Raw genomic sequence first — 12,594 nt, 5'->3', positions numbered from 1 at the left:
ACAGGACTCTGGAGGGATTACTCCTCAAATGCCTGGGGCCAGCCGAGTCGAATCGGCTCTTACACGAGGTACACGAAGGCGCCTGTGGAACTCACCAGTCGACTCATAAGATGAAATGGCTGATCAGGCGATCAGGGTTTTACTGGCCCACCATGCTTGAGGATTGCTTCATGTACTATAAAGGATGTCAAGCGTGTCAGATGTTTGGGAAAATTCAGATGGTACCTGCATCAGCAATGAACCCCATCATCAAGCCTTGGCCATTTCGAGGTTGGGGCATGGATATGATCGGCAAAATCCATCCTGCATCGAGCAAAGGCCAGGAGTGGATTTTGGCCATTACAGATTACTTCACTAAATGGGTGGAGGCTGTCCCTATGAAGTCAGTAAAATCCCAAGATGTTATCAATTTTGTGAAAGAACATGTCATTCATAGATTCGGGATTCCCCAGACTATCAGGACCGATGGAGGTTCGGTCTTCATTTCTAAAGAGTTCAGAAAGTTCTGCGACGACATGGGAATTAAGTTGATCCGATCGTCTCCATACTATGCTCAAGCAAATGGGCAAGCTGAAGCGTCCAACCAGAGCCTTATCAAGCTGATTAAGAGGAAAGTTGACGAGCACCCTAGACGTTGGCATGAAGTATTGTCAGAAGCTTTGTGGGCTTATCGCATGTCATGTCATGGAGCTATAAAAATCTCGCCATACCAGTTGGTCTATGGACAAGAAGCCGTATTGCCTTGGGAAATTACGGCTGGATCGAGACGTGTTACGTTTCAGGATGATCTAACAACTGAAGAATATGCAGCCCTGATGAGTGATAGTATTGAGGATCTAACGGAACTCAGACTTTGATCGTTGGAGAAGATTAAAGAGAACAAAGCCAAGGTAGCTCGCACATACAATAAGAAGGTGAGACCAAAGGAGTTTCAGGTTGGTGATCTAATATGGGAAGCTGTGTTGCCATTAGGAACTAAGGATAAGGTATATGGTAAATGGTCTCCTAATTGGCACGGACCGTACAGAGTCGACCAGGTTTTGAAGGGTAATGCATACATGCTCGAGCAGCTGGACGGTGTTAAATTCCCAGTAGATGTCAATGGTCAACATCTCAAGAAATATTTCCCAAGCATGTGGGAGGACGGACAGTGAAATATGGGGGCCGATGCATAAAATCGGCCAGTTAAAAAAAAATTTACATACAAATCACAGCCGACGCACAGACATCGAATTTAGAAAAATATGCAAAACAACAAGATACAAGTACAGCCGATGCACAGACATCGACTTCAGACTAAAAGTCGATGCACAGCCATCGACTCTAGAGGTACAAGCCCAATTGAGCAGTTACCAGATTACTTTCAGGCCAGAGACCGTGGCATTGGCGTGGGATGATTCTGCCATTGGATTCGCTGAGAAGAAGTTGAATCTGCGTGATTGAGATCTAAGATTCGCGTGGCCGTGAGTTGGATCTGTTCGAGCGGCGATGTGGGGATCTGAGTTTACTCTTTCAGACGGAGGTTGCAGGTTACCGTTTGAATAGGCAACTGATTTGGCCTTACTCGCGTTTTATGGTAAAGGCCGATGCGCTGCAATCGGCTCTTTGCGCGTTGACTTGCTTTGACAATCGGCAAAATTGATATGAAAGCAAAATCGACATAGAAACGCTTTCTTCATTAATAAAGGGGGGTTTTTTTTACAGAGAAGAGCCGATTGCTCAAGAAAAGAAGAACAAAAGAGGAGCCGATTACTACTACTAGTCCTATGGTAGTAGTCCCTAATCTAAGGGCCGTCGCTGCCCTCGTCGTCGCCGTCGTAGCTGCCGTCGGCGCTGCTGCCGACGAGCTCCTCGTCGCTGCTCCCGTAGCCCTCAGCAGGGGCTTCTTCCTCCTCCTCCTCGTCGTCGTCGTCCGACCCGACGCGGAAGCGCTTCGCCGGCGGGTACTCGTCGGAGGAGTGGTCGTCCTCCTCTTCCTCCTCCTCGTCGGAGGAGGTGAAGTCGTCCCAGGAGAAGAAGTCATCTTCGCTCTCCGCTTCCAGCTCCCCATCGGCGAGGAACTGGAGGTCGTTGTCTCCGTCGGTCAAGGACTTGTCATCCTCGGACCAGACGGAGGAATCGTGGTCCTCCATGTCCTACTTCTCTGGGGCGCGGCGGTCGTACGCCGCCAGCGAGTCCCACTCCGGCGTCGGCTCACGAGAGGAGGAGGATAGGGAGGAGAGACCCGATGAGGCAGAGGAGGAAGAGGAAGACATGGCTGCAGAGGAGGGGTTTTTTTGCCGATGGCTAGTACGGAGCAAGAGGATGAAGAGGAGAACTGCTCGGCGCGGTTAAATAAAGGGGATATAGTGGAGATTTAATGCTACAGCGGTTTCCGAGGAAGTGGTGCCAAAAAACTGTCAAATCGTGCAGAGAAGTTGAGAAGGCAAGGCATCATGATGAAAGGATTCTACGATGGTTCTGCTCTGCCACGACGTGACCCTACGAAGAAAAAACAGAGTGGTTTTGGAATTATCATTGCCAAAACCAGGGGGCATGTGTTCTCACCAGATTTTAACCGAGTCAGGAGGTGGGTGATACGTCTCCGACGTATCGATAATTTCTTATGTTCCATGCCACATTATTGATGATATCTACATGTTTTATGCACACTTTATGTCATATTCGTGCATTTTCTGGAACTAACCTATTAACAAGATGCCGAAGAGCGATTCTTTGTTCTGCTGTTTTTGGTTTCAGAAATCCTAGTAACGAAATATTCTCGGAATTGGACGAAATCAACACCCAGGGTCCTATTTTGCCACGAAGCTTCCAGAAGACCGAAGAGGAGACGAAGTGGGGCCACGAGGCAGCCAAACCCTAGGGCGGCGCGGCCCCTGCCCTGGCCGCGCGGCCCTATGGTGTGGGCCCCTCGTGCCGCCTCCTGACCTTCCCTTCCGCCTACTTAAAGCCTCCGTCGCGAAACCCCCAGTACCGAGAGCCACGATACGAAAAACCTTACTGAGACGCCGCCGCCGCCAATCCCATCTCGGGGGATTCAGGAGATCGCCTCCGGCACCCTGCCGGAGAGGGGATTCATCTCCCGGAGGACTCTACGCCGCCATGGTCGCCTCCGGAGTGATGTGTGAGTAGTCTACCCCTGGACTATGGGTCCATAGCAGTAGCTAGATGGTTGTCTTCTCCCCATTGTGCTTAATTGCCGGGTCTTGTGAGCTGCCTAACATGATCAAGATCATCTATCTGTAATTCTATATGTTGCGTTTGTTGGGATCCGATGAATAGAGAATACTTGTTATGTTGATTATCAAAGTTATGTCTATGTGTTGTTTATGATCTTGCATGCTCTCCGTTATTAGTAGATGCTCTGGCCAAGTTGATGCTAGTAACTCCAAGAGGGAGTATTTATGCTCGATAGTGGGTTCATGTCTCCGTGAATCTGGAGGGGTGACAAGAACCTCTAAGGTTATGGATGTGCTGTTGCCACTAGGGATAAAACATTGGTGTTATGTTCAAGGATGTAGTCACTGATTACATTACGCGCAATACTTAATGCAATTGTCTGTTGTTAGCAACTTAATACTGGAGGGGGTTCGGATGATAACCTGAAGGTGGACTTTTTAGGCATAGATGCATGCTGGATAGCGGTCTATGTACTTTGTCGTAATGCCCAATTAAATCTCACAATACTCATCATAATATGTATGTGCATGGTCATGCCCTCTTTATTTGTCAATTGCCTAACTGTAATTTGTTCACCCAACATGCTGTTTATCTTATGGGAGAGACACCTCTAGTGAACTGTGGACCCCGGTCCAATTCTTTATACTGAAATACAATCTACTGCAATACTGTTTTACTGTTTTCTGCAAACAATCATCTTCCACACAATACGGTTAATCCTTTGTTACAGCAAGCCGGTGAGATTGACAACCTCACTGTTTCGTTGGGGCAAAGTACTTTGGTTGTGTTGTGCAGGTTCCACGTTGGCGCCGGAATCTCTGGTGTTGCGCCGCACTACATTCCACCGCCATCAACCTTCAACGTGCTTCTTGACTCCTACTGGTTCGATTAAACCTTGGTTTCTTACTGAGGGAAACTTGCCACTGTGCGCATCACACCTTCCTCTTGGGGTTCCCAACGGACGTGTCAACCACACGCATCAGTGGGCCGTGATTGAGATGGGCTTGGAGAATATACACGGAGAATATTCATGAATCGGCCTTGTACAAGAGTTTGGGCTAGATTGCCCGTGTATCTGTAAATTATAGTAGGTTGCGTGTCGGTTAGAATTAAGAGATAGAGTTTAGCTCGTACACGGTTGGGTTTATTCCCAAGTTAGGAAGTCTACGGACTATAAATATGTATCTAGGGTTATTGAGAAAGGAGGACGATCACGTTTACAACAAACCAATCTAGGCGCATCGCCACCCCTTGTTTCGAGGGTTTCTTCCGGGTAAGCGCTATGCTGCCTAGATCGCATCTTACGATCTAGGCAGTATCTTGTTTATTCGTTGTTCATGTGTTGCTCGTACTGAAGCCTTTTTGATGGCGAGCAACACCGTTATCATAGATATGTTAGGGCTAGCATTGGTACTTTCTCGGCGTATTTGCTTAGTTATGCTGCCCCTAGATGTCTAGCTGCCCTTGCACCCATCTCAGGTGTAAGGGCAGCACCTTGCTTAGTCTTTATTTAGTAGATTCGATCTGTTATGGTTGTTCCTTGTTCTTCAAGGATTAGTTTGATATCCATATGGTTAGGCCTTGCAAACGGGTTGAATGATCCAGTAGTGCGTAAGGTACGGTTTGGTGATTCTAGAAGGGATGTTCCGAGGATCAACTCCATGTTGGTTTTTAGGCCTTTTCTAGGGTTGGTTTTCTGTTATCTTCCGTATCTGCCAGGCTCAACTACGTGTAGGACGTTCCGGTTATGTGGTGAAAACCCTAAATCGTCGTAGATCGTTTTAGCTTAGTATTGACCAAGCAGGACCACCATGTTATCGTAGATCCAATACGAATCATGGGTGGATCGGCTCCCTGAGCCGATTCACAGGATAACCTGAGAGCCGATCGAGGCTCGTATTTAATGTTTACGTGTCTGCCATGCAGGAAATTAATCGAAGCAACTCATCACCTTCCTGACCAGGTATAGGTCAGGTGGCACGCCCTTGCACCAGCTTGGGTGTGCCGGAGCATTGCGGGCCGTCGCCCGAGGGACCAGGACCCACCAGCAGTCCTGGGAGCCTCCCGGCTCTACGTGTTGCCCGTCGCTGCTCGCCGGTGGGTTTTGGCAGGCAACAATATCATAGTTTGTAGGGACTTACATGTAAACCCTAGGTTTGGCATCTTTCTTTCGATAAAGAGTGTTTTATATTACTTAAAAGGCTTAAGCATTACATCTGGACTCTACATAACCGAGATGCACACAACGGATCAACATCCATCATAGCAATATTTAGGTTTGGCCTCCTATATAATCTAACCAATCTTATTGTAACCTTCACTTGTTGCTCTTAGTGCATGTCCAATCGGGAGCGCTTATCCAGACGCTTAGAGAAAAAATAAATTATTATCAATTTAAAAATTCATTGAAGCGTATGTTCTTCTATCGTTGGATGCTAACGGTCGATGCAAAATTGCCCGGTCACCATGCTGCATGCGCTCCTTGCTTCGTGTCGTACAAGAAGAAACAAACTAAGCGCTTGCGTCCACTTTTTGCATCGACGTCACATAGACGCTAGGATTTTCAACCGTAATTGTGCGTCGACTGGGATTATGAGCCTAGCGCCTGCAACTAAGCATCTCTATTGTACATGCCTTTATAGTTATTATAGAAAGAGTAGACACTGGCATGTGGTAAACCGTGTGTATCACTGTCTCAGATTTCCACCCACCTTACGTCCACGTTCTTCCCGTCCCCTAAGGACCCCCCTCATAGCTATTGTATACAAAACCACGACAGGTGTCAGGGCAAGGCATCGTTATAAAGCATATGTAACTTTTTTTTAGATCAACGCGGAGCGCTCCCCAGCTCCATTCTCATTGAAAACGAAGCATACCAGCGTAGCAGGGTTTTTAATAGAAGATTCAAACATAAAAGGAAAAGAAGAACATGGCGAAAGCCGCACTAGGACCCAAAACCCATCACTAAGCAGAAGTCCTTGCGACTCCTACAACTATCAGACATGCACATCACCACCGGATGATAGCAGAGAGAGAACACCAGTAGCTGAACTAAAGGAAAACACCTAACACAAGCTATCGATCTCGGAAGCCCCGAGGCGCGCCCCGCAATGCTCTTTTTTCTTATGTCCACGTTTTCTGAATCTTGAGGGTGCTCCAACAGGAAAGCTTCATAAGCACGACCGCCATATGGGGAGGGTGAAGTAGCCTTCCAGGTTGAGATCCAGTCGAAAGATGTGCATCTTAGTCCGGCATCAGTGATGGCAGCTTTCTTACGAGGGTGGCCTTGTACATCTCCACTTGATCCCACCCCAGCGCCCAGGGTTTTGAATGGCACTTGCCAGGACCTTAGATATGTAAGGATTAGCCCCAACACCTGTTTCACAGAAATCCAAGTTTTCATGTGAAACACCAGATGATTTATATTGTTCCAAATGCTCAGACAACAGCAGATGAAACTACATTAAACTGCTCATACCTCTTATTGCAAAGCCATTAAGAAGCAAGAGAAAAAGTAATCATTGATCTCTAACCAAAGATTTTGGTTACTTCGGACCATAGCAATTTTTAGATATAAGGCAGTCAAAGAAAACGTGTTTAACAGATTGAATTTCACTACACATCTCACATTCAAGTGTTTTTTGGAATACCCGTGTGTCTAAGATTATCTCTAGTTATAATTTTATTTTGAGACAACAACCAAAGAATTTTGTAACTCTAGGAGGAATTTTTAGGTTCCAAACAACTGGCAACAAAATACCTATGTAAGTTTGTAATTTTTCCAATCGGATCATATTGCTGAAATAGAAAGAACTTTGAACTCTCATCTCTTTTCCATAAGACATGGTTTCATTTCACAGGTCAAAAGAAAGACCTGGTTTCAGGTACGCGTGTGTACACCTGAGCAGGAGATCTCAGGCGTTCGTTTCCGATCGGGCGGCTGACGTGCTCGACGAGTGGCATTCCACTCCGTGACGAAACGTGCAGGTCAACCAACGACCACCCGTGCTGTGCTCAGAAATACTACACTCGGGAAAAAGTTCCCATCTTTTCACCTGTTCGCCTCTCGGTGCCGACGATGAAGCCGGCGCGGCGGCCGCTGCTGGGCGCGCTGGCGCTGGCGGCGCTGCTCTCCTTCCTCCTCCTCGCCGCCCCGCCCACCGGCCTCCTCCCCTCCTCCTCCTCCTCCTCCTCCCGCCGCCGAGCCCCCACCTCGCCCTACGCGCACCGCCCCAAGCTGCTCTTCCTCCTGGCCGGCCAGTCCAACATGGCCGGCCGGGGCGCGCCGCCGGCGCCTCTCCCCGCGCCATACCTCCCTCACCCGCGCCTCCTCCGCCTCGCCGCCGACCGCCGCTGGGTCGCCGCCTCCCCGCCGCTCCACGCCGACATCGACACCCACAAGACCTGCGGCCTCGGCCCCGCCATGCCCTTCGCGCACCGCCTCCTCCTCTCCGACCCCGCCCCCTCCTCCCTCTCCGAGCCCACCGTCTCCGAGCCCGAGCCCGTGGTGCTCGGGCTGGTCCCGTGCGCGGTCGGCGGCACCAGGATCTGGATGTGGGCGCGGGGGCAGCCTCTGTACGAGGCGGCCGTCGCCAGGACGCGCGCCGCCGTCGCCGACGGCGGCGGCGCGCTCGGCGCCGTGCTGTGGTTCCAGGGCGAGAGCGACACCGTCGAGGCCGACGACGCCCGCTCCTACGGCGGCAACATGGAGCGCCTCGTCGCCGATCTCAGGGCCGATCTGGGCCTGCCCAGCCTGCTCGTCATCCAGGTCAGAACGAAAACACGCCATGTGGTTGCTCCGCTGGCGGTAGCTACAATTCTGCTCCCACTTGCTTCTCGCGCTGAACAATTCGTGCCTAACTTTGGTTAAAGTCCGCTCCTTTTTCACCGACACGTTACCACAAAATTGATACTCCCGTAGAAATGCTGAAATTGGTGATCAGTGTCAGATGATGCGCTGACTACACTGTTTTCTTACACACTCGTATCAGTTCAGGCTTGAATCACATGTGAACCAGCACCAGCTGGGAGAAGTAACCTTTGAGCCTACTACTAGCTAGAGAACTCAATCCAAGAGAAGTACCACAAGTCTCCTAGTGATTCTTGTACAAAACATCCATCTTGTCATTGTTGTACCACTGCTCCTTGGTACTTGCTTTTCGTCGTTGCGCAGGGAAATAATGTACAGAGGCGCATACTGAGACTCTGCATTTCTGCAATGACTATGACATGAATAGAAAATTAAGTAGGAGTACCACATTTCTCACATGTTTGAGTAAATCAACTGGTGGTTTTTTTATAACTAAGGACAGAGACATGAGTTGAACCATCACCAAGATTGATTACAAATGATTAAATGAAAGCTTCTCAAGTTCCACATGGGCATTAATGGAATGATTCAATCACTCAAACCAGGCGTCGTGATTCCTCATAGTTAAGCATTATGAGGGAACGATGAGTTGGTTAGTTCGCCCTGTGGAATTTGATCTTGGCCATGTGGTGTCCAGTTCAATGCTTTGAAGTTGTGCTAGGATTTTGGACCAGTGTGAGATATGTGACATGCGACCTACTTCAACTTGCCTTCGTTTAGTGCTGAATCTGCCAGCTAGACTGGCCCGTGCTCTATCAGAATTGGGGAATACAACAGCCTTTAAGCTACCAGGCCTTCCACAAACAAATATCTCGTCCGGTCCCACCTAAAGTCTCCAGCTCGTTACATCAAAATAGCTAAGGATAGAGATGAGTTGAACCATCACCAAGGTCGATTACAAATGATTAAATGAAAGCTTCTCAAGTTCCACATGGGCATCAGTGGAATGATTGAACCACTCAAACTTGATGTCGTGGCAGTCTAAGTATGACGACGGAACGAAATGATCCCCTGGAGTCAGTTAGTTCGCACTGTGGAGTTTGATCTCAGTCATGTGGTGTCCAATCCAACGTTTTCAAGTTGTGCTAGAATTTTGGACCAGTGTAAGATATGTGACTTGTGATCTACTCTGTCTTTCGTTGGTTCATTGCTCAACCTGCCAGCCAGACTGGCCCGTCCTCTATCAGAATTGGGAAATACAACAACCTAAAATCTACGAGGCCTTCTACAAACATTAACTCCTATGGTACAACAGCCTAAAATCTACTGGCTCGTTGCATGGTAAATACCACTATATCATAGTGCCAAACGCCACCAAATAAGTGCTAGCAATCATGGAAAAAAAGAAAAATAAGATGTACATGGAAATTGTTGTTTCCGAATTGCCCATTACTTGAAGCATTGTGCACCAACCTGTCTTGCCAATCTAACTTTGGACATGGCATCTCCAAAGCAACACATTAAGCAGCATACCACCTAGTACTGGCCTGTCTGTACTATCATTTTTCTTGTCTTTGACTCCATGCGGTTATATGTATGGTATTTATGAGTGGATAACATGACTGGTGACCAGTTTAACATGTTTCTGATAGTACTATGACAGAAAATTAGGTTAGCAGTACTGCACTTGTCACATGTTTGAGTAAATCAACTGGTGGTTTATTATTATATTAACCAAAGACAGACATGAGTCAAAACATCACCAAGATCAATTAGAAATGAGTAAATGACAGCTTCTCAAGTTCCACAAGGGCATATAATGGAATGGTTTAACCACTCAGACGAAATGTTGTGACAGTCTATGATGAGGGAATGATGAGTTATTGATTCCCTGGAGTCAGTTAGTTCGCACCGTGGAGATTGATATCAGCCCATGTGGTGTCCAATCCATCGTTTGAAGCTGTGCTAGGATTTTGGACCAGTCTGAGATATGTGACTTGTAACCTACTCTGCTCTGTCTTGCCTTAGTTTGGTGATGAGCCTGCCAGCCAGACTGGCCCATGTTCTATCAGAAATGGGAAATACAAGAGCCTAAAATCTACCAGGTCTTCCACTATCTCCAATGGTCCTACCTAAAGTTGCCAGCTGGTTGCATGTAAAATAATACTATAGCATAGTGCCAAACAACACAAAATTAGTGCTAGCAATCATGGAAGAAAATAAAAATCAGATGTAAATGGAAATTGTTGTTTCTACATTGCCCCTAACTTAAAGCATTGTGCACCAATCTATCTTGCCAAACTATCTTTCGATGTCTGCCTTTCAAATCAACGTGTGAAAAAGCATACAACCTAGCACCAACCTGTCTTTTAATATGATTGTATCCCCATCGTTTTCTTGCTTTGACTCCATGTCGTTATATGTATTGTGTTTATGAGCGGATAACATGACTGCTGACCAGTTCGATATGTTTCTGATAGTACTATGATAGACCAGTCTTATTATGTTTCTGATAGTACTATGATAGACCAGTTCGATATGTTTATGAGCGGATAACATCCAACATTTAAAACAAGGGCATGTTGCCAACCAGCACCAGGAGGTGGTTATGCAGTCACTCCATTCTCTGTCTAGAATCTGTGGGTCTGATGTTTCTGAATACTACCTCCGTTTCAAGGAACAAGGCGTCCTCGATTTACGTGCTTTTTGTTTGACTAAAAATTACTTCAAATAGATAAAGATTGTTTGTATGAAATTAGTATCATTAAAAAGTGTTTTTCAATACGAATCCAACCATAGTAATTACATTTAATATAATCAAGATTTTATTGCTCAATTTTTATGGTCAAAGTTCGTCTTGGAATACGCATGCGCCTTATTCCTTGAAACGGAGGTAGTATTGGACATTGGTTGAATCCAGATTCCATAATCTGTATGAATGCTCTGTTTTTAAGTACACGTCACTCAAACATAACAGAACAACTTTAGGGTGCAATCATGTGAAAGTGTGTTGCAAATTTCATTTGACGTAGAAAAGACCTGCATTTGTTTCCACATGGCATAATTTTAGTCTGCTATCTGCATATTCACAAAGAAATAAGTTGTGCTTGGGAAGTTTGTCAAGTGTACTAGCGTAGTTTTACAAAGCTTGTACCGAAGTGATCTGGATTTTGGGACTGGACTATTCATAACCTATTGCTAAAGCCTTGATCCTAGCACAACTTTCCGAATACATTTTTAGTACACAAAATTAGCAGTACACTTTTTCTTTGTTAACTCATAGTAAGATTTTTTTTATATAATGGTTCTTTTTCTTTCCAGGTTGGTCTTGCATCAGGGGAGGGGAATTACACGGACATTGTGAGGGAAGCTCAGCGAAATGTCAATCTTCCTAACGTTATTTATGTTGATGCTATGGGCCTGCCACTCAGCGATGATCAGTTACACCTCTCCACGGAAGCTCAACTCCAGCTTGGTGAAATGTTGGCGCAAGCCTATCTAGAATTCAACTCATCCAGAGATCCCAATCTATAGCATCGATAACATTAACGGGTTTGCTAGGTGTATATACCATCATTCTTTGGAACATTCCGCTGTAGAGTGTAGATGAATGTACACGGGGAGATCTACCCGCATATGCATTGTTGTTCGCTATACGACAATAAAACAGTTTCTCGTAGAATTTTAGGTCAAACTGTTCGAGTGTTGTACATTAGGGAGGATGACATGTCTTCTGTTTGTTGACGTATAACTGAATGACATTTGTGGTGGGATTCATATGATCATGAGTGCTTATAAGTAGGGTAAACTGGGAAATTCGAACGTGAACCTGAATACATATGCTCCTGAATGAGAAAATCAATTTTCTAAATGTGGAAAAAATTGAGGAAAAATAATGTAAACGGTTGTGTTCTCCGTGTGCATGTACTATAGGTTTGTGAATTAAGTTTTAAATATCAAAAATCTGACAAGAAATTTTGCGTGTACATTTTGACATTCTATGTGCTTATAAAGTTGTTTCACGAAAAGCCAATATTTTTTGTATCCTTAAAAAGACAAAATTTGGTCCTATAAGAAGTTTTCATAAGACATTTTAATACATGACACAAGAAATGTTGTTTTTCTGCAAAACTTTGAGCACATAGAATGTAGCGATGTACCACCAAAATTAATTCGAATTTGGATTTTTTTTTTTTAGATTTTAAAATATTTTTCCGGTGGTAGGAGCATATGCACCCAAGGCTGTTAAAAATAAGTGTGGTGCTTGAATATACTGGTTTTTGTTATTTTCTTTCATGAAACTCTGCATGCAAATCCGAGAATTGACTATGTTACCCTGTTGGCAAGATACTCGTGGGTATTACCAGTTTTCGCATTTAAAATTCGAACGTCTGAAACATTTCCTCATCTTGCAACAATGTAAGCAACTGTGTCTTCCTGTGTAGTTTGAATCTGTGATTTCTTTCTATGATATGTCATGTTAGGCTTCACAAACACAATTTAGGCCACTAACTAAACGAATACCTTTAGCAGGTCTAAATATAATGTATGCATTTCCGAAAATAACAAAGGTGCTATCAACTGAATAAAACAATGAAACAGGA

At 45.6% G+C, this 12,594-nt stretch overlaps 1 protein-coding gene across 1 annotated transcript; it reads left to right on the top strand.

The window, feature by feature from the left end:
- The first annotated feature begins 7,206 nt into the window (after nucleotides 1-7,206).
- Nucleotides 7,207-11,767, top strand: LOC127330954 (probable carbohydrate esterase At4g34215). Its single transcript, XM_051357036.2, has 2 exons — nucleotides 7,207-7,948; nucleotides 11,312-11,767. The coding sequence occupies exons 1-2, from the start codon at nucleotides 7,259-7,261 to the stop codon at nucleotides 11,522-11,524; spliced, it is 903 nt and encodes a 300-aa protein (XP_051212996.1). The 5' UTR covers nucleotides 7,207-7,258; the 3' UTR covers nucleotides 11,525-11,767.
- Nucleotides 11,768-12,594: the final 827 nt, after the last annotated feature.

Source organism: Lolium perenne, chromosome 2 (genome assembly GCF_019359855.2).
Source record: "Lolium perenne isolate Kyuss_39 chromosome 2, Kyuss_2.0, whole genome shotgun sequence".
NCBI lineage: Eukaryota > Viridiplantae > Streptophyta > Magnoliopsida > Poales > Poaceae > Lolium > Lolium perenne.
The sequence above is the reverse complement of the archived record's forward strand: the minus strand, read 5'-3'. Positions and strand labels throughout refer to the sequence as shown.

Bases quoted from the DNA above. Each gene is read 5' to 3' on its own strand.
- LOC127330954 (XM_051357036.2), top strand. From the start codon at position 7,259: ATGAAGCCGGCGCGGCGGCCGCTGCTGGGCGCGCTGGCGCTGGCGGCG. The intron at 7,949-11,311 runs GTCAGAACGAAA...TTTTCTTTCCAG, and splicing joins CCAGCCTGCTCGTCATCCAG to GTTGGTCTTGCATCAGGGGA.